The sequence below is a fragment of the Strix uralensis genome, chromosome Z, assembly GCF_047716275.1.
Source record: "Strix uralensis isolate ZFMK-TIS-50842 chromosome Z, bStrUra1, whole genome shotgun sequence".
NCBI classification, from domain to species: Eukaryota; Metazoa; Chordata; class Aves; order Strigiformes; family Strigidae; genus Strix; species Strix uralensis.
In genome coordinates this window covers 64,192,410-64,212,494 of record NC_134012.1, presented here as the reverse complement: position 1 = coordinate 64,212,494, position 20,085 = coordinate 64,192,410, and the positions used below count along the sequence as shown (strand labels likewise).

At 40.7% G+C, this 20,085-nt stretch overlaps 2 protein-coding genes across 14 annotated transcripts in view; one reads left to right on the top strand and one right to left on the bottom strand.

The window, feature by feature from the left end:
• The window catches only part of GNE (glucosamine (UDP-N-acetyl)-2-epimerase/N-acetylmannosamine kinase), a 30,107-nt gene extending 26,566 nt beyond the window's left edge, over positions 1-3,541 (top strand). For all 7 annotated transcript variants that reach the window (XM_074856232.1, XM_074856231.1, XM_074856233.1 and 4 more), the window contains 2 exons: positions 313-429; positions 1,160-3,541. In XM_074856232.1, coding sequence (XP_074712333.1) covers positions 313-429; positions 1,160-1,395 — 353 coding nt within the window. In that variant the 3' untranslated portion in view covers positions 1,396-3,541. The remainder of the gene's footprint in view (positions 1-312; positions 430-1,159) is intronic.
• The window catches only part of CLTA (clathrin light chain A), a 28,444-nt gene that overhangs the window by 3,681 nt on the left and 4,678 nt on the right, over positions 1-20,085 (bottom strand). Inside the window, exons 2-7 of one of the 7 annotated variants that reach the window (XM_074856240.1) lie at positions 17,099-17,136; positions 15,104-15,221; positions 14,049-14,160; positions 12,596-12,649; positions 11,391-11,426; positions 5,666-9,425 (exon numbers count right to left, since the gene is read on the bottom strand). In XM_074856240.1, the coding sequence (XP_074712341.1) occupies positions 9,272-9,425; positions 11,391-11,426; positions 12,596-12,649; positions 14,049-14,160; positions 15,104-15,221; positions 17,099-17,136 (512 nt within the window). In that variant the 3' untranslated portion in view covers positions 5,666-9,271. Of the gene's footprint in view, positions 1-5,665; positions 9,426-9,950; positions 10,396-11,390; positions 11,427-12,595; positions 12,650-14,048; positions 14,161-15,103; positions 15,222-17,098; positions 17,137-20,085 lie in introns of those variants that run through there. The other 6 variants (XM_074856238.1, XM_074856243.1, XM_074856241.1 and 3 more) reach the window with 6 other exon arrangements.

The following is a 20,085-nucleotide window of genomic DNA, read 5'->3' as shown; positions in this document are numbered from 1 at the left end:
GGATTGTCTCTCAGCAATAGCTTCTCAGTCTTAGATAAGTTTGAGAACATTCATATTTGATTTTATTAACTTTTGGAGCTGACACGACTAGTGAATTACCATACTATAGCTCAGTTTGTTCTACTTCTGCAAGTAGTTCCCTAAATCATACGGATATGACTGCTTTGGCTAAACTCAGGGTTGGACAGATTGCTCTGGATTCAGCTTGCAAGTAAGAGATACAAAGATTTTAACTGCCTGTTTGTCACCCTCCATTTCTTGACTTACCACATCACCATGTTTTTCTCTTGGCTTTTTCTCCTCTTCAAACAGAGGATCTGCTTTTAGTAGAAGGAATGTCAATGAAGAAGGAGGAGGTTGTTAGTGCTGCACATCTCATTCAAGCAGCTAAACTTGGGAACACAAAAGCAGACAGCATTCTCAGAACAGGTGAGAACGTAGACCAAAGGATGGAACACTCCCGTGATTATATTTTTGGGGATACAGAAATGGTAATGCACTGTAACTCTGCAAATACAACTCTACATGTTGAGGACATCTTTATATAAAATTTACTAATGGTAATGAAATGTTAAATACAAATGCTGGAGAAAATGTGAGCAGAAGTGTGTATTAAAGGTCTCCGTACCAATAAATGAGAAGATGAAAAGCTTCTGCAAAGATCAGTTTTAAAAAAAGGGAAGTCTCAACATTCTCATATTGGAAAATTTAGGGACATTTCATTGTAGGCAGGTGAATGGCTAGCCTGAGCAAGCAAAGCCAATTTACATATTACTTTACATGAGATATTTTACTGTTTTACTAGCTTTCAGCACAGCCCTTTTCCTCATATGTAGCTGATACCACTAAGATGGTAGAGTAACACTTTCCTATTTTCTCTTAGTTTACAAATGTGGTAATGCATTGCTTTGTCTTTCACATCCATATCATTGGATTACGCATTATTGTGCAATAAAATTGCCTTTTTTTTTACTTTTGAAAGAAAAATTAATGGCAAACTCATATTGTCTGATAACATAAACTCAAAACTGTCTGCCATATGGAATAGAACATTTTCCTGACAGTGTCTTTTGCTGCTAACAAACAGACATATTTCAACTACTGATGCCTGGACTGCGTTGAGTATTCTACTTAATTTCTTTTTACTTTATCTTTTCAGCTGGGACAGCATTGGGCCTTGGAGTTGTGAACATTCTGCACACCATGAACCCCTCTCTTGTGATCCTTTCTGGAGTTCTAGCTAGCCACTATGTTAATGCTGTCAAAGATGTGATAAATCAACAGGCTCTGTCCTCTGTTAAAACTGTGGAAGTGGTGGTCTCAAATCTAGCAGATCCTGCTCTTCTTGGAGCTGCCAGTCTGGTACTGGATTATACTACACGTAGAATATACTAGGTACATGGAAGAATTATAGAAATGGACTATTCAAATTCCCAATGGGTGGAGGGAATACTTTGCCCAAAATTTTTCTTTGACAGCAGCTGCTGAATCAGAGTAGTGATCTGAATAGTTAGTGATGACTTCAGCATTTCCTAACTGAGGTATTATCTTTTTGTATTTTTCCTAAATTTTATCTGACTTTTTAGGAACTAATTTGCAGTTCTGGTTTTAATTATTGGTAAGCCCGTATGTTGCTTTAAGTGTAGCTGAATTATTTATGAGCAAATCTTGATGTATGGTGTGTCAAATTATAGCTAACACTTGGGGATCCATATCTCATTTCCTACCTGTGTAAAATGAGAAGTCTACAATGTGACCAGCTTTTCAGTTTCCAGACTTCTACCCACAAAGTAAATATGATGTAATCACCAATAGCACGTAGTAATTTCAGTGGGTGGAAATAAGGAAAGTTGCCTCTACAATCAAAAAGGCTGCATCTAGAAATTGTGGTTCGTGAAGGACTTAGTGGAGGCAGTTATTTATTACATCATCTTTAGAGGGCAGAGTCCCATCTTAGAAGCTTTGCATATGAAGGAAAAAGACCATGGCCTAGTGAGCTTACAGCCTACAGAGCAATCCAAACAAACCGACAAGTGTAGCAGCGAGCATCTTTGTCTTCTGGCTATGGCCAAAAGTAAATTATTTGAATTTTATTGTTCAGGGTTTTCTCAAAGGACTTAGTCTTACATTGTCTGCCAAATTAGCAGAGAGAGGACTGTTTATTCCTTGGTAGCTGGTTAGATGAATTTCAACTGTGTGGCACATCTGATTGTAAAGATTCTACCTTTCAAGAAAATCTTCCACTGAAGAGTGACGTAGTGCATCTCCTCAGGAGTTCTGGGTGGCTGCAGGTACACTGTTCTTGTCCTGCATTCACCATCAGCTCACAGGATGGAAAGGCAAATCTGAGCCTCATCCTCACCTTCAAGACATTCAGAAACCTGGGAGCAAAGTATGTCAAATACCAATGAAGGCTTGCCTAGGTAAACCATGGTTTATGTTTCTTTAACTAGCCCTTCTTGATATATGGCACACTTTCAAGATACTGTATTAATCAATATTTGACAGAAGGAGAAACTGAAAAATAGACCCATCTAACTGATCAGTTAGAAGATACCTGTGGAGGAACAGCCACATGACCATCCTCTGTCCTGCATTTAATGGCCTATTTTGACATGTATTCTCAGAAGCCCAGAATGTACTAGTACAGGGGAATAAAAGGGGCTACTTCCACAGTTGAACTTCTCCAACCAAAATGAAACAACATTCTACAACCACTGCCCTCTTCTGTACAATAATCTTGGACTGAATAGCTGTTAGTATAGTGAACCACTGTACTGGCTAATTCTGGCATATAATCTACAGAAGTTGCCTTCACTTCATCCTCTCTTTTGCAAGGAATGCTTACTGAGAACTCACATTTTCACAGCAGATTTTAGAAACACCATCAGATATCCTTCTTGATGTCTTCAGGAATAATGGCACAGCCTCTATACCATAGTTTTTCTTGGAATCAGCCAATGCTAGCTCTTAACCAGTTGCAAAGTTATAGCAGGCTTTATGTCACTGGGGTTCTTAGTTCTTCTTCCTATGTGTCTTGGTTTACTTGGTGATTTCCACTAACTTCAATACCAGAGCAGTAGCTCCTTGAGCAGGTCAAGGAGAAATCACCTTTGCTGTATGGTGATTGTAGCTCATGTCAGGAGTAACAGGATTGAGGTTCTAACAGCCCTGTCATTTGATCTTTTCATCCTCTACCATCACAAGGAATGCCTGAATAAAAGTGGGACCAGGCTTTTGCTTTACAGACCTCCTGAAGCTCTTTATTTTTGATATCTCAGATTCCAGTCCTGTTCTTCCCTAGCAGCTGAAGGGATGGTGCAGGCATAGACAAAACATGAAGGACTAAAACACATTTGAAAAGTTATACTCTAAACACCTTTAATGTCTAGTCCTGTTAAAATGATTCTTCAAGTGTTTTTGAAGAAGTTTTTTCTGTCAACTGGACAAGAACCTGCTGCAGAAGCCCTTGCACTGTTTCTTGAGAAGTTTGTGGGTTTATAAAATCAGAAAGAATAAAAACTCTTATTTAATAGCATAATAGTGATTTTGTTTGTTTCTCCTTCCTACCCTGTTCAGGCACTTTATTGTGGATCAGAGGTTTTATGGACACTAGCTCCCACTTCTGTCTAGTCCTAGGGGGAGCAAACATCAGATGTTCACTGTGCTATCTGATTACTTGATGTGGCCCTATGTCCTTTAGAGCAGCCCAAACCATGAAAGTCATGGGCTCCAGTGAGGACAAACCAGCCTTTATGTCCATTACCAAGAGGGAAGGGGAGTGAAAGCACAATAGCTGAACTCTCTTTCCCCATCTATTATCAGCATTTCAGAGCCCAAAGAGCAGTGCATTCTCACTACCTGCACTGGCAGCATCTGCCAATAGTACCTGTTGTAGGAGGAGGTTTGGTTTTGCAGTCCCTGGTAAGCGCATGCAGTAGAATGCCACTGTCCTGTTCCTTAAGTAGAATTGCATATGACATTCAAGAGCTTGGGCAGGAGGAGACCTCTCATGGGCACGCGTGTTTATAATAGCATTCATGAGCAAGCACCAGTAGTACTTAAAACAGCAGAGTTGCAAAGTTTGGCAAAGTGACTTAAAACTGGAGTTCTTAGTGCTGTAGCTTGTAATTCATGTAACCACTGTAAGACCTCTACTAGTCCCTATACAGCACTGCTCCTCATCCTCGCAGCTGGTGGAAAAAGACTGCTTTGTCCATGACAGCTCTGCCTAAGCATAGAAACCCAACCAGCCAGGACTTGGTACCATGAGGAGGCCAGTTGAGTTCTGCTAGCTATCTTTTTTACAGATTATTGCTGATGCTTTGCAAGCCACATAGCTAATCAGAACAGCATCAAGGTTTGGAATTTCAATTTGGTCTCCTGAGCATCAAGTTTAGTTATTCAGTATTTTGAATCTCTGGTCTGCCATCCAAACACTCAGAATTAACAAATGCCTTGGCCTTCTGGTGGTTTTGAAGCACTGTCCTTCCTCCATTTAAGTGTATCAAAATTGTCATAAACTTGGACATACTAACAATGGAGGCAATGTCAAGTTTGTATCACAAAAACACAGACAGTAAGGTGCAGACAGAGTTTATACTTTGATTCAATCTGCATCTGATTGCTGTGTCCCTTTCAAATTCTGTGGAGAGTACACAGGCATTAGTAAGGGCAAAACACCTGGACTGTATACCCCTTCAACCATTCCAGATAATTGTATTTGGAAAATGATTTATCAAAGGCACATTAGAACTAGTGCTTTGGCAGCTGATGTGTACGTGCTAAAACCATGTATTTAGTATAGTTGGCTTAGTGTAGCACCAAGCTATGTTTGCTTTGTAATCTGAAAGCAGATGGTTTGCACTGTGGGCACATAACATGTTTTAGTAACAACTAAAAAATGCTCATGAGATTCTGAAGCCTTGCTTAAGTTTGCACATACAGCTGTAGCACTTGTGGGTTGGTTCATCTGGCAAGTTCACACAAACAAGATCAAACCCTATTCTTTGCTGTGGTGCCCAAACCACCCGCTGCTTCTACATTGCAGTTTGGTATAAAGTGAAAGATGCCTGCTTTTTCAGATTGAGCAAGGCAATGAGAAGACAAGTAATACAGCCTGTTCTTTCTGCTGTTGTCATAATTGAGGAAAGTTTTTGGGTTCACAGCCCTCCTTCTGACCTCACACAGATTAGCAGTTGTATCCCAAACAAATCACAAATTACTGTCAGGCTGTTACTGCTAGCTGAAGAAAGCTTTGCATGCTTGGAAGCACACATTTTTGTCCCTTAGTCTAAAAAGAGATAACGCATCTCCACACCACTTTTGCCTTGCTTGTACTATTAGACCACCATTGCTGTAACTCTGTATCTGCAGATGTTCTGAATACTAAGTCTTCCTTTTTTTTTTTTGTATAAAGCACATCACACAGAAATTTTAAATGCCGATAAAATGCCAAATTTGTGCTTAATTAAATAGAAACTGTATGAAGATTGTATTTAAGGTAAAATTATAAAGTAGCCTGATTTTTTCCAGAGGTTCTTTTAATTTCAATTCTACAACCCTACAGTAAGGATGGATTGTTATGACCCAGACTGGGAGCCCAGAGAGTCATCAAGGTTCTGTGATCCCCTCAGGTTAAATGAAGGTGAAAAGACACCAAACAACCAGTTAAAATATTTTACTTGCATAGAAACAACCTAAACTTGGAAAAGGATAATAAGCAATGTGGTCTCTTATTGATAAATCTGTAAGAAACAGAAGAAAGTAAGTGAAAGAAAAGGGAGAGAAAGAGAGTCAAAGAATCCAGATCACCATCCAGGTTCCAGTGTTGTCTCAGGTCCAGTGATCTTGGGTGGTGGGTGCATACCCAGGAAAGTTTTCTGTCACCTTTTTAAGTTCATCTTATCAGCTGATTTGCATAGTAGACAAAGAGAGGTAGGTATTCCATGAACTCATTTGCATGAGACAGGGAAAAGGTGGAGCGTGGGTTCTGCATGCATTGAGGGCAAATGGGGTGCATTAATCCTTCGGTCCAATTGAGTCAGTGGTCATTATCTCCTCCACCACCTTTACCTCTTCCTCAGTTTTTACTTCTTGGCAATTATCCAGCCTTTAGCTCCATCTGGTGCCAGGGTTTTCTCTCTTAGCTCTTATTCAAGTCTACAGTCATAAAGTGTAGGCATTAACCTGACACACTTTTACTCAGTCTGTGTCTCCTCCCTTCGAGGCTTATCGAGGCAATTTGGCTATTCAACTGCAAGGAAGCACAGCCATGCACCCTTTGATACACTCAGTGCTTCCCTAGGCAGATAATTCATTCCTTAGACTAATCACAAAGGCCACAATTTGTCCTTGAGGCTTTCTGTGTCAATGAATGTTTGAGGCATTAATTCCTTCAGTTCCTCACAGGATACAGCACTTGTAAAACAGCTAGTAAGATTTTAACCTCCTCCACATCTCATGCCTTCAGCCAGGTAAAATTTCTGCACATGGTAACCAGCTGTGACCAGTAAACAGCCCCACGAAGTACAAGATTAAATGTTTGCTTGTAACTGTAGGCAAAGGCATTGCAACACTGTAATCATACATAACTGTCAGTGAAACTTGCATTACTGATGCAAGATATACTACAACTCTCCCATGTTGAACAGTGTTGAGTAGCCCTTCCTCTCTCAAACTAGAAGATACCAAACACTTCAATGGACCATCCCCTATGAAGTCAGACTACAAAGGCCTGAGTTGTCAGTAACCTTGTAACATCTGAGGACCCTGCAGACCTGGTGCAGCCGCAGGCACACTACCACCCAGTGCCAGTGTGTTGCGGCAGCACAACTGTTCTGTAGATGAACAAGCTTGCCCACATGACAGGTACTATTGGAGGAATTCTCTTTTGGCAAAGACAGACACCCACCTTATCCATTCTAAAATACAAACCAGTAAACTATACATTTCCCTCTTTACCAGCTGCTCAGAAAAAAAAAAAACCATCAGCAAGAAACAGACAAGCCAGAGCATGCTGGTTTATGACCACTTAAAAGTATTCCTCAAGCTAAGAAGGTGCAGTGCTATCATTTTCAGGCTCCCTGCTTTCTAATGAGCCCATGACCTTCTCTCCATCCCCCTTCTTCTCTACAAGTGCCCATTATTTCATACTGACAGGGTGCTGGCTGCCACCTGATCACAAGCTAAACAAAGCAATTTCTATACCAGAATGTATTCAGCAGGAGTCTGCAGCTTCTCTCTCAATGCTGCATGAGATCTTTGTGCAGATACATGTAGGATACTAAGTGTCCAGTTTTTCTTCCAAATTGCACTCATTCAGTTTTCTGCATCAGCTACATGCTATGGAGATAAACAGCAACAGTGGGAAGTTAAGGCCAGTAAACAGAGGAATGAGTACACTCAACTAGGCCAGAGGTACCAGAGAGTTGTCACATGAAGTCACAAAACAAAATTACAAATGCTGACCTCTGAAGGAAACAAAGTCAATGTTCAGAAGTAGAAACAAGGGCTCAGATTTGCCCAAATAAAGCCAAGTATTCCTTTGCTCACAAGGTCTAAGTATATAAAATAATTCTCAGTCACAGAAAGTGTGACTAGAACACTGGGGAGGCCACACCACTGGGGAGGCCACATCTGGAGTGCTGGGTCCAGTTCTGGGCTCCCCAGTAGAACAGACATACATACTGGAAAGAGTCCAACAAAGGGCCACAAAGATGATTTAATCAACTAGAGCATATCTCCTGTGAGGAAAGGCTGAGAGAACTGGGACTGTTCAGCCTGGGAAAGAGAAGGCTCTGGGGGAATCTCATCAATGTGCACATATATCTGGAGGGTGGGCGCAAAGATGACAGAGATAGGCTCTTTTCAGTGGTGCCCAGTTACAGGACAAGAGGCACTGGGCACAGACAAACACAGGAGGTTCTTCCTGAACACCAGGAAACACTTTTTCACTGTGAGGGTGACCAAGCACTGGCACAGGCTGCCCAGAGGTGGTAGACTCTCCCCTCCCTGGAGATCTTCAAAAGCCATCTGGACATGGTCCTGGACAGCCAGCTCTAGGTGGCCCTGCCTGAGCAGGGAGGTTGGACCAGATGACCTCCAGAGGTCTCTTCCAAACTCAGCCTTTCTGTAATTCCGTGACAGCACTGATACAGGAGGTAGGAAGGAGACAATGAGCTAGCATACTTGAACATAAAATCAAGGCAGAAGAGAGAATCTACAAAATCTCAGTGCAAGAGCTAGAAGAGGTAACCAAATCTCACAGAGCTGCTTGTTAAGTGTTCCAGCTAGATGATATACTCAAAAAAACCTGCAGAGACATTGTTAGTCCATGCAAAAGCAGCTTATAAAACACTGCTTCAACTTCTGTAACATTGCTTTGGCCTTGAATTTGAGAGTCTTTGCCCATTTTCTTGGATTGCACCTCAAAACCATGCCCTAGCACAGATAAATGTCCTATGAGATAGGACAACATGGTGATTGTTGCATAACCCAGTGTACAGGAACCCCTCTAATCTGCTGATCTTTCACATCCCGGTAAATTCAAATTAACAATTTAAACATTGTATATTTAATGCAGTGGAGTTTTCTCTATTAAATTACCAATTAATTTAAAAAGCCTTTGCTTGTAGAATCTTGGGGTGAGTAGAAGAAATGAAGTTTTCAGTGAAGGTGAATGCATAATTGGTCAAGGCTAGCATTAAGTATTATATCAGCATTCTATGGATTTGCTCTGTGCTTCAGTCCTATTCAACTTACCTGTGGTATCCCTGTGCAGTTCAGGAAATATTTTCCCACTTTAATCTTCCATGGAATTAAGCTTCCAGACCTGTAGTCTACTACCATTTTCATGACCACTCAGTGCTTGTAAATACACTTGCAAACATGAGAATAGCTCCAGTCACTACAGACAACAGTAAGGTACAGATTAACTATTGAAGTCCAAGTGGCAACCGTTTATTCATTATCTTATCCACCAAAGGGACACAGCTGTAGTAAGAGAGTTGCTGTGCAGTAACTCCCTGAACCTTAGTAAGTTTTAATCTGCATCTGCAGCCCGCTTCAAACTGCCTGGACTAACCTTCCAGCTTGTACAGAAAAAAGTATTAAAGCAATTCTGCTACACACTAGTTAAGCTACTGTATCTTTGACAAAAAATGGTGAAATAATGTATGAGACTGAACAGACTATTCTTACAAGATAGACAGCTAAGGTAAGTCTTACCAGAGCAAGGCTAGAATACAGCCCCTGTGAATGCTGGGTGAGACTAGAGAGCCAAGGAAGCAGTAGAACAATGATTTTCTGGATCAGTTTGTTTCAAATTCGAACACCTTGGCAGACAGAACTCCAACCCAGTAGATGAGCAGCAGTTAAGAGCAAGTCTTCCCTTCTCTTGCTCTCCAAATCTCCAGTCCACCACCCTGGTGGAAAAAAGTGTCTGCAAGAGTTAGTAAGGACAAGGACACAGTTCAAAAAGACCCAAACAGCCTCTGCACAACAGGACTTTGCATATGAAGCCAGCACTGAACACAAGGGCAGACTAGAATATGCAGTAGAATATCAAAGGCTTTAACTACTCAGTGCCCTGTATTCTATTTCTAGCCTAAGATGTGCAGCTGCAGTGACAGCAGAAAACTACACAGAACTGCTTATCTGCCAAAGGCAGTGTCCTCAGTTCTGCTAGTGAGGTAAGCACCTTAACATGCCTGCTGCTCCTGTTTCCTAGAGCTTCTATCCTGTGTGATAAATTGGATAGCGAAGCCCTCAAGAGCTTTAAGAATGCTTATAGAGACAAGCAGAATGGACTCTCAGAGACCAGGACCGTTGCTGGCTGGTCAGTCATCAGCAAGGTGAAATCACTAGCAATTAAAAGAAATGCTTGCTCACACTCAAACATCCCCTGTCAAAAGGGAGTAGGAGACCTTAATTCATCCAAAGTCAACACATTTTGCTGTTTAACAGATCTTTAATATCAGTAATGCGGGAAGTGACATCTCAGTGCACAACAGCACAGAGACTACAATTTTGGAGGTTCTCCCATTTCATACACAGAAAGGAAACATGAGGAAGAACATGCAATCAGACAATGATCAGCTCTAGATACATAATGAGGTTTGGTCCAAAAAACCCATTGAAACAGTTAATCCAATTACTGCGAACATAGCTTCTCTGAGTAAGGTTAAGATATTGCATTTGTAGTGTTTCCACTGTGCTTTCCTTCAGCGAACCAGAGGAGCCTGCTTGAGTGAGATGAGGACTGAACGCATGCGGGACACATCTTTTGCCTGCTTACTAGACTTGGGATTAAAGTCACAGAGCTGAGCCACACGTTCCCACTCAGTGCCTGGAAAAATGTCTTCTGCATCATTCACAAAGGCTTCTTCAGCTGCCCTAAAAGCAATGCAATGCACCTTGTGTTAATGCCCAACATATAAGGCACTCCTTCCCTCTTACAGGATGCAGTTTCTTTCAGCATGTTTCATAAATGTGACCTGACAGCTATTTGCAGTCATTATGGCTACTTAAGCTCCCTCTGCCCCAGCCCTGGAGATGAAAGTAGGTTGCAGTAGTACGCTATGCACAAGCAGTGCAGAGGATTGTTGTGTAAAATGTTGGAATACAGGTGCTTGGTTTTAAGAATAGTTACTGAGTCTTTGCCTAAGGAGTCACCACACAAGCTGCCAGGAAGTTTATTTATGGTAAAATGTATTTATGGTAAAATGCCCAAGTCTTAACTAGTTAAGCCTCTGCCATTTGATGGCACTTGCCAACTGGAAATTTACAACTCCCTGCAAGCATATCTTAAAACAGATTCCATCTGAGGATTTAAATCAGCCCCAAGGCCTACAGGCCATCATAAAACTATCTGCTGATGATTCCCAATGCTGTAATGAAGCAGCATGAGTCAAAAGGAATTAAGTCATAAATCCATGCTTGCGGGTGCTATAGATTGGCAGAGGGCGTGACTTTTTTTGAGGTCAGCTCTTGGGATAAACACATTTCCCCTCCTCTTACCCTAAGGAGATGTTGTACATTATGTACAGGTTAGTGCCAGTGGCTTCACAGCTGTATCCTTTAGGCATTGTTATGCTGCCAACAGCATTGCTTCAATGCAGTGATAACACTCCAGCATCTAGTTTACATGAACTGTGAGGCCCTGGTAGCTGCCTAAGTGCAAGAGCAGTAAGCATCAAGAGATCAAACCAAATCCATCTACTCCAACAAGCAGTACAGAAAAAGCAGTGAAGATGACTCTCCCATGAGGGTTCAGCACTGTTCACAGGGATGATAAGGTTACAGACACCACTAAGACAAGGGTCACTACAACACTGCTACTTTATGTGACATGACACTTTTAAGGGGCAGTGAAGATTTTTTTACTTAACTGTTCTAGGCTGTAGCAAGGATGATTTATGTTTGTGCTTAAAGGTGAAGAGAAGAAAAGAAACAAGGAGAGAAAGTTTAAGTCAGATATAGAAAATGAGAATGAGTTTAAGGCAGATGATCAGCTGGCTGAACATGCACTACTAGCTTAGCCTACATGCATGAAACAGGCTGCCAGTTTTATTCTGCAGCACTTCTACTGCACAGTATATGAAAATAAGGGTTTTATTGGAAAAAATCTATCAAAATCAACTCCAGAAGACTTTAGAAAAGTCAAACACCACCTGTAAATCCATCATTTCACAAGTCTTTGTTTACATCTACCTAAACTTAGGTAAGGAATTCCACACTGGACCTTCAATATTAATGCACTCAAAGCCACAACATGGCTCACCAATGCACCTTCTAAAGGTGTCACCTTAGAATCTGTGACATGACCATCTTTCAATTCAAGTCTACAAATTAAGGGAAGAAATTAAAATACATGAACAAGCCAATGAACATTGCAATACTTCCATCTCATGGAAACTAACATACTTGGTCTTGGCTATATTCGCATTGATTCACTAGGCTGGCACAGAGCTGCTCCCAAACGTTCTCCCAGCAGCTAACACTGATTTTCCAATACCACCTCCTTGTACTTTTAATCTGTTTTCTAATAGCATCCTATTTCTATATGCATGCACCTCTTCTACCCTGATTTATGGCAAGTGATTCCCTTCTACCTGCCTTGGGTTGCAGAGCTTTATGTGAATATTTTTCTGATTATGTAGGCCAATGAGCAGAGATCAGGAGCTCAATACCTATTACAGAGAATGCAGAGTTAAACATGTTTCTCTGTGGAAGTGACTAGGACTAAATACAGCACCTGTGTGAGACTGCAGACACTAAACCACATACCCAGCAAAGCATATGGCCTGGAAACAACTGTAAACCCGTACATCCAAAGAGTACTTAAGTAACTACCAAAATTCCAGTGGTATGTAATCAGAAAGTGCTGGATGTTGTACAGTGTATGGGATCCTTATAGGAAAACTGCACTTAATACTGCAGATCACAGTCAGTCCAAAAAATAAAGGCTATTTACTTATATTAACTTATACTGTCCTGAAATATTCAGAAGTCACCTTCAGACATTCAGCACTATTTCTGATCCTCCTCATCACCTAGTTGACTAGCAAGCAGAGTTAGTAGTTAAGCAACATACACATAACCAATCACATCAGCGAAGGGTTGTTTGTAGAAAGCTTCATCTGCCACCCTAGGTAGCAAGTAGTCCAACAGGCAGGCAAGCAGGCAGGAGAAAAGAGATAAGGATGAGAAGTACGGAACACAGCTGAAGGCAGTTTTAACAAGCACATTAACCTTGTATCACCTAGACTTACAGTAACAGGAAAGTATCTACCACATAGCATGTATCAACTAAGCTCAGAGGGGCAACACAAAAGGTCTATTACATCCTAGAAGTTGGGACCAGCTAGTTTAGGACTAGAATCCCAGTGTTAGCATTAGGCTACTTCCAGTAAACAGAAACTACCATTAAGAGAGACATCTCACCAGGCTGCTGAGAATGTCAAACACTCCTGCGCAACACTTGCTATATGGACCGTGCTCCAGAATGCATACCCTGCACTCAAACACTGGCCACAGTAAAGATATGGGGGTATTATGAACTCTGGCCACCAACTAGAAGATTACCAATCCCATTTCCCTTTCTTGGCCCAACCAAGAGACTGTACCTCAGTGAATATAAGTGTCAAATCCATAATTCTATAGGAAATGTAGGCCTCCCTTTTTCCTTTAGTAAAAAGTAGGGTCTACTTAGGACTCTACTTACTCAAGAAAAACCTGCTGGCCATTTTGATAAGAAAAATGGTGTTTCAAAAAAACAGTTCATCTTGATGTCTGTGGGTTCCCAAATTATAAAGCAGCCCTGATGATTACCTGGACAGAATGACACTGGCAACCCTAGGTCAGAAGTAGAGATCTAAGCGGTACCAAGTCAGTACTATCATATTTACCTTTACATAGCTTGAAGTTGAAACTTCACAGGGAACCTCTAAGAAAGTGTAAGAGCTTACTAGACTAGCAGCCAAGCCATTAGTTTCTGCCCCAGGGTTCATAATTAGACAATTCAAACCCAACATAGACACAGCATTTAGTTTTTCACTAGCAAAACTGAGTCAGGTTATTTCTCAAACACTTCCAAAAGGAGCAGCCAAAGGTTTTAAGATACCTAACGAAATAACATGTAGCAAAGACTAACTAGAATGCCACCTCCATGTATTCTAAAGATAACAAGTAAGATTGCTAGTCTCAAGGTAGTTACAGTCACTGAAGACTTGTGCAGCTAGGAGGATGCAAACAAGTGGGCAGACTAAAACTTCTTCTGGCCACGTTCAAACTTTGTGTCTTAAAGAATCTTCAGTAATTCTGCTTCATTATCTTCATGTTTTATCTTGCTATTCTTGGACATTTAATCTAGATTCTAAGATAACTTAAAAAGATAGTCTACCACTGGAGACCCATTTCTTAGTAGGACAGGTTACTTTAATGATCTGAAGGACTAGTGCTTTATGACATACTAGAACTATTTTAATCTCTCCCCCATTACTTTCATACCCAGTACCATAACTCTTCAGATGGCTGGAGAAACTTACCTGTTGCTGGCTTTTGTTTTCTGGAGCTTTTCATCTTGCCTTGCATACCAGTCCTCTAACTCCTTTATTGCTTTCTCCTTCCATTCTGCTTCCTGCTTTCGTGAGTTCACATCTGAAGATTTAAGAATTGATTTGTTTGGATCTTGCTAACGTTTCAGCTGATGGCTCAGGGTGCAGACTTCCTGATTTGGACCATGACAACTCTAAATATTCAGAGGATTAGCTAGACAGGACACCTGCACTGCGTAACTGGGACACTCCAGTTTAGGATAGGCATTTGTAGACTAATTCAGATTCAGTAAGCCTGTTTGCCTGCAAACTGTTCAAAAACAGAAACAGTCACTTTGCTATGCTAGCACTAGAACAAAGCTCAGTAAAGACTCTGTGCTTAGACAAAGTGAGGAAGCCTGGCACTCAGCATGCTTTTACAACCAGCCTACAGTTCAGGACAAGCTCCTCTGCTGTAACTAGCCCAGAAGAAGAGCAACAGGCTCAGCTTTACCCAGATTCACATTGTACAGAAGGTTCTGTCCTAACAATTTCAAGCAAAGCCTCCTCCCTAATATAAGTGGAAAGCATATCAGTTTGTAGGCTCGTAGAAGCTGTCCACAGGTAGGTATCACTGCATTTGACAGCTGTATTTAGTCTAGTTACTAGTCCATTACTTAACTATTAGATTAAGATCCATGTGACAACAGATGGCCTCAACAATTACAAAATGAGCAATCTTTATAATTTGAAAAAAGTGCTGATGGCTGCAGTATTTATTCACTCTTTTCTTCTGATAAAAGCTGTTCGTGTTTCTGTCAGCTTATTTGTAAGTAAAGGGCAGACCACATGAACACTCTTAAGGTTCAGAGGGTCACTTGTTTGCTGACTCCTACACCAGTATTAAGTCTGCTTACTGGAAGACTCATCCAGGCTTGCTGCTCAAACTCAAGAAGCATGTTAGATTCCAAAGAGCCAGAAGCCACGGTTGATAATTCTGCTGCTGAAGAAGCTGCCATTAAATTACTCACAAGCAAGAACACTACTGCAACAAACAGCCTCCTTACCAAGATGCTCCAGACGCTCCTTTTGCTCCTCTCTCCACTTATGAATACTCTCTGGTTCTGACTGCAGTCGCTCTACTTGGGATATGGCAGCACAGGAGTCTGTTGGACCATTACTCTCCTTAAAGGGAAGGAATAGTAATGTCATTTATACATGACAACTGAATATTTCAGGTAATGGCCTGCAAGTTACATAAAATTAAGACTCTATTTGAACTGAGCACATAACACATCCATCTGATGTTATACTGCATTTCCACCATTAACATGAAAAACATCTTGACACAAATTACAGCAGGATTGACAGGACTGCCTCTAGCAATCAGGGATCAAACACAAATTCAAGTCAACTGGGAAGACAAAGTGTGCCAGAGCTCTGCACCTGAAGAAAGCAGAAAACAATACCCAGCACCTCACTATGCAGTTGTAGGCCTAGAGATCCTCCAGTTCATTTCACCTTAAATATTTGCTGTGAAAGTAATTTTTATTTTTTTTACAGTTTTGTGTGTAGGAGCTTAAAATATTCTCTGTAACTTATTTGTCTACTGGGCACATTTGAGAATTTAACTGATATTAAAAGGCAATGTCCTTTAAAGACATTACAGAATATTGATTGCTGTATTCAGCTTAGAACACAGGAGGCATTTCAACATTTAAGCATCAAAACAGTGTGAGTACTAGCATACCTTTTACTATACAATAGCTCAAAAACTTCCAATGGAAAGGGCTATCATTAATACACTAGATTCTCAAAGCTAATGAATATTGTGCTATTTGCCACAGAGGATAGTCCAAGTCCAACAACTTTTATTCGTTCACTCTACTCTTAACAGACCTAAGAAATACCACTCCTGACAGTACCGGATGGATTGCAGCTAATGACAGACTTGGCTGCATCTTGCCCATCTTTGGACCTCCTATAGCCCTCAATGAAGGAATAATCCAAAGAAAGGGAGCTACACTGTTGCAATAGCACCAGGCTTCACATGCAATCCAAAACAAAATAAATTGGCCAGTTGCACAGCCAAACTAATTACAGGTAGCTAAAAAAAAAGTTATGTATAGCCCATTCAGTCTGTTCTTCCTCATTAAGAGGAATTCCTATCACCCAGAACAGCTGGTCACTTAGAATTGCTAACACAAAATCAAGGTATTGCATCTACCTTTGGTTGTATAAGGAAGCACAAAGGGCCAGTAAGATACAGTTTTCGCATCAATCTCACAGCAATGGTGAGGATATAAAAATGTTAGCAGCAGTGAAAGCTGTTTGTTTCTCCACAAAGCTCAGCATTCACTTAAAACTATGGAGAAGTAGCTCATACACTGCCCCTTTCCCGAGAATTAATTTAATCTGGGCTATCTATCTGACTTTGATACCAGGCAAAGACAATGCCTTACCCAAACTAGTGTGAAATTCAGTTACAACACAGTGATTGTTTTAGCATGCCTCATTCCTCCCTGACACTAATAAAGCAAGTATCTCCTCCTTTTGTCATTACCATGACTACCATGCTTTCACATGAGCTACCTAGCCAGCAGCTTAATTTAATGCAACTTTATGTCACTAAGAAGGGTATAATGTTTTCAGTCAGCTCCCTGTAAGACCAATTTTGGTAAGACAACCAGGATGCATGAATTATCCTTAAAGAACAAGCAATTCAGAAAAATATGCTTTAAGCTAGGTAGTCAGAGCATGCTTTCACCTTCTTAGGCAGTGGCAAGTCAATGTTAAATCACACCACAGAGCCTGACAGTCTGCTTACAGTGGTTATGTCCTATTAAGCCATATTTCAAAATGGACTGCTGCTTTAAGTTGCCTCTTAAGTTCAGAGGAGGGGCTTATTAAGAGCATTAACAGCTTTATGAGATAAACTATCAGAATGTAAGTTCCTCTTCAGAGATGAGATAAAAGTACATTAGAGACAAGAAATGGGAAATATTAGTCTAGATTAAGGTAAAGTTCTCAGAGTAGAACAGCACATTCTAAGTACGTCTTACCTTATAGACATCTCCATTAATCACCCCATCAACAGCACCTGTAAAGAAGTGACTGTAGTTTAGCCATTCGAGAAAAGACAGAACAGCCAGATTTACAGATTTCAGTAACTTGTATGGAAAGCTTTACAATAAGTGTTACTTGATACCCTGCAGGGTCACTTCCTTGTCTCTGCACTTTTCTGGACAGGCACATGAAATCAAATGAGCCATTATTCTGCAGAACCAGTAATACAAGGTCATTTCATCATGAGATCATGCTTCAGGCTACATAAACAGCAGTCCTGATACAGTGTCCTAAAGTTACTCCCACTTTCTCCTCCCTGTCTTAGAGACAGACTACTAGACAACTGTTCAGAAGTTAAGCAGCATGACACTTGCTGTTCTAGTCTCTACCTGGAAGATTAACAATCCTGCAGCCAACACTTAGTAATTCTTATCCTAGTTGGTTACCTCCTAATTCCTAGTCAGCTCAAAAGATAGAGCTAACATTACTAGCAAAGTCACCTTTCTGCTACCTTCTGTGATGACATGTTTGATAGCTTCCTACTTCAGCTACAGCATTATTCCCCCTGAAGTGACACTGGCAGTACAGCCTCAGGAACAGGATCAGTGAGGAATCTTTGCCCCAAAACCCTAAAATTTCACCTTAGTAAAACACAACCATAGGGAACATATGTCAGTTGTGAGACAGATATTTGAGTTTGTGAAAGTATTTAAATCTCTATGTAAAACACACCAAGATTTTCAAGAACCACTAAATCTCAGTAAGGCACCTCTCTGCAACAATGCAACATAACATTTGCCTGTGTGACATAACAAGTCATGTTACTACCTTTGTCTCAATGTGCTACCATGGATAAATTTATCACACAGAAGTGTTTTTACCATGTCTATATACTCTCCAGTGAAAGAACAGACTGTACCAAAGTCACCAACAGCAAGCAGAAAATAAAATTATTTTGCACTTCTTAAATAAGATAGCTAATTCACCTAAACCTAAGAGCATTATGCTGCTGTATCCTCTATTTCTTTGTGACTATGTATGCCCCAGTTTCATGCTAGCAGCGTTAATGACACACAGGAAGCTCTTCATACTCTTTATCAAGGAAGTAGGCAAGTATTATGCAGTCCTTATCCCTGAGCCCTGAATAGCAATCATTAACTGTATTAGGTAGAGGACTGTAAAGTCATTAGTTCAAACATGGTAGTTAAGTTAGAAGATGTTAGTCTCCAACAATATCATTACTAACTTCTGTAAGGGAAGTCTCAAGTTAACAGAAACTAGCTTTTCAGTTAAGAGAACCCAGTATTTTATAACTAGACTCCTACATCTGAAAGGCGGTAGCTACTTTGTCTGATTGCTACTCCTCTGCAAGTTACTGAAGTCAAAAAGAACTGGTTTGAGAGGCACGTAAAGCTAACAGCATCTGCTTCACAGCAGCTACCCTGCACATCAGTTACCGTCAATCTGGAAGCTCCCTCACAGCAGATTTGTAGACATCACTGCACATACAGTGACTTGGGCAGCTACAGCTACAATTCTACTAAATAGGTTTATGAAGACTGAAGCCCACAAAGAAAACATGCTTACACTTCACTGTCCTTCACTTTAAGCCCATCTACACTACAGACGCATGCTGCAGCTACTCACTTTGATTTGATAGGGCTGCAATTAAAGCTAAGCCAGGGTCTATAACTCACACTGACATTAACAGCTTGAATAAGCCAGCTTCCCACTCTGCCTACCTCGGAAGAGCAGAGAGCAATTCACACATTGAGACAATCAAACTGGAGACACAAGTTTATTGCTACAACACCCAAGAGAGGCTAGCCTTCAAATATATGTAGTTCTCATCTCCAGAAGGAAGGCAGTTGTTTCATGAGAGAGACTCCCTGGGAAACACTGACCAACCAACCAGGTGAAAGTGCTAATAAGTCTTGAAGATTCTTCCAAGAAATGTAATAATATGATTAAGTTTTCTTGTTACACAAAAAAAAAAAAATTATTCAGGTCTTCAGTACTCAGACTAGTAGTCTGCTGATGGAACAACAGCATTGCTGAGGGCTGCAGCTGAGATAAAATGGATGTGTTTGTCTTAGGGCCACTTTTCTTCTGTGTAAGAAACAGCCACAGAGCTAAGTGTTTCCAGAGGGCACCCACATTAGAAGCATTAAAAATATTAAAAACTTCCCATCTGTTTTGAGCTCCCTAGAACTTGTGATTAAGATGTAGAGTCAGCATGCTGACTGAGCATGTTGCAGGCAGAAGAGGAAATGGCACTGTACCAGCACACTGTCATATGCCAATACAAGTACGCTAACTAGAACAAGACTAATAGTCAAACATTCTCTCATTTGAGCTCTCCAATCTCAGTGTTTGTATAATTCAGTATGAAGTCTAGAAAAATTATCTGCTTGCCAGCTTTCACGTCAGTAATCAATGCTAGTTGATTTTTTTTGTCCACAGAAACATGTTATTTCATACCTGACTTCCCATGGAAAACGCCTGTTACTGCTATCGTCATGTTTTCATCAACCATGACAATGAGAACTTTCTACTGGCTTCAGAGTCCATCCAATTCTAATGCATCTTGAAGCTCATGAAGTTAACATTGCACATTTAGAACTGTTCTAATTAGTGATGGTCCATATTCCTTGGTGTTTGTTTCTGAACTTAAGATAAAGCTTTATTTCTAACGATACTGTTGCAAAGAACATGTCCAAACATCTACAGTTCTGTAACACATTCTGACAATAGGGTAATAATGAACTTCCACCCACTTGTTAGATTCTGGAAAGGTTCAGAGAGGATAAGCCATATCAGCTACCTTGCATTTGCAGGAGTGAAACAACAGCCAAGCTTGCCAGAAACAGACAGCTAGAATCAGTGCCTCCACATGTACTACAGTTTACAAAAGAAAGGGCTAGGTAGCTCAAAGATAAATACAATAACAGTTTTGTCACTTCAGTCCTACAAGTCAACATAT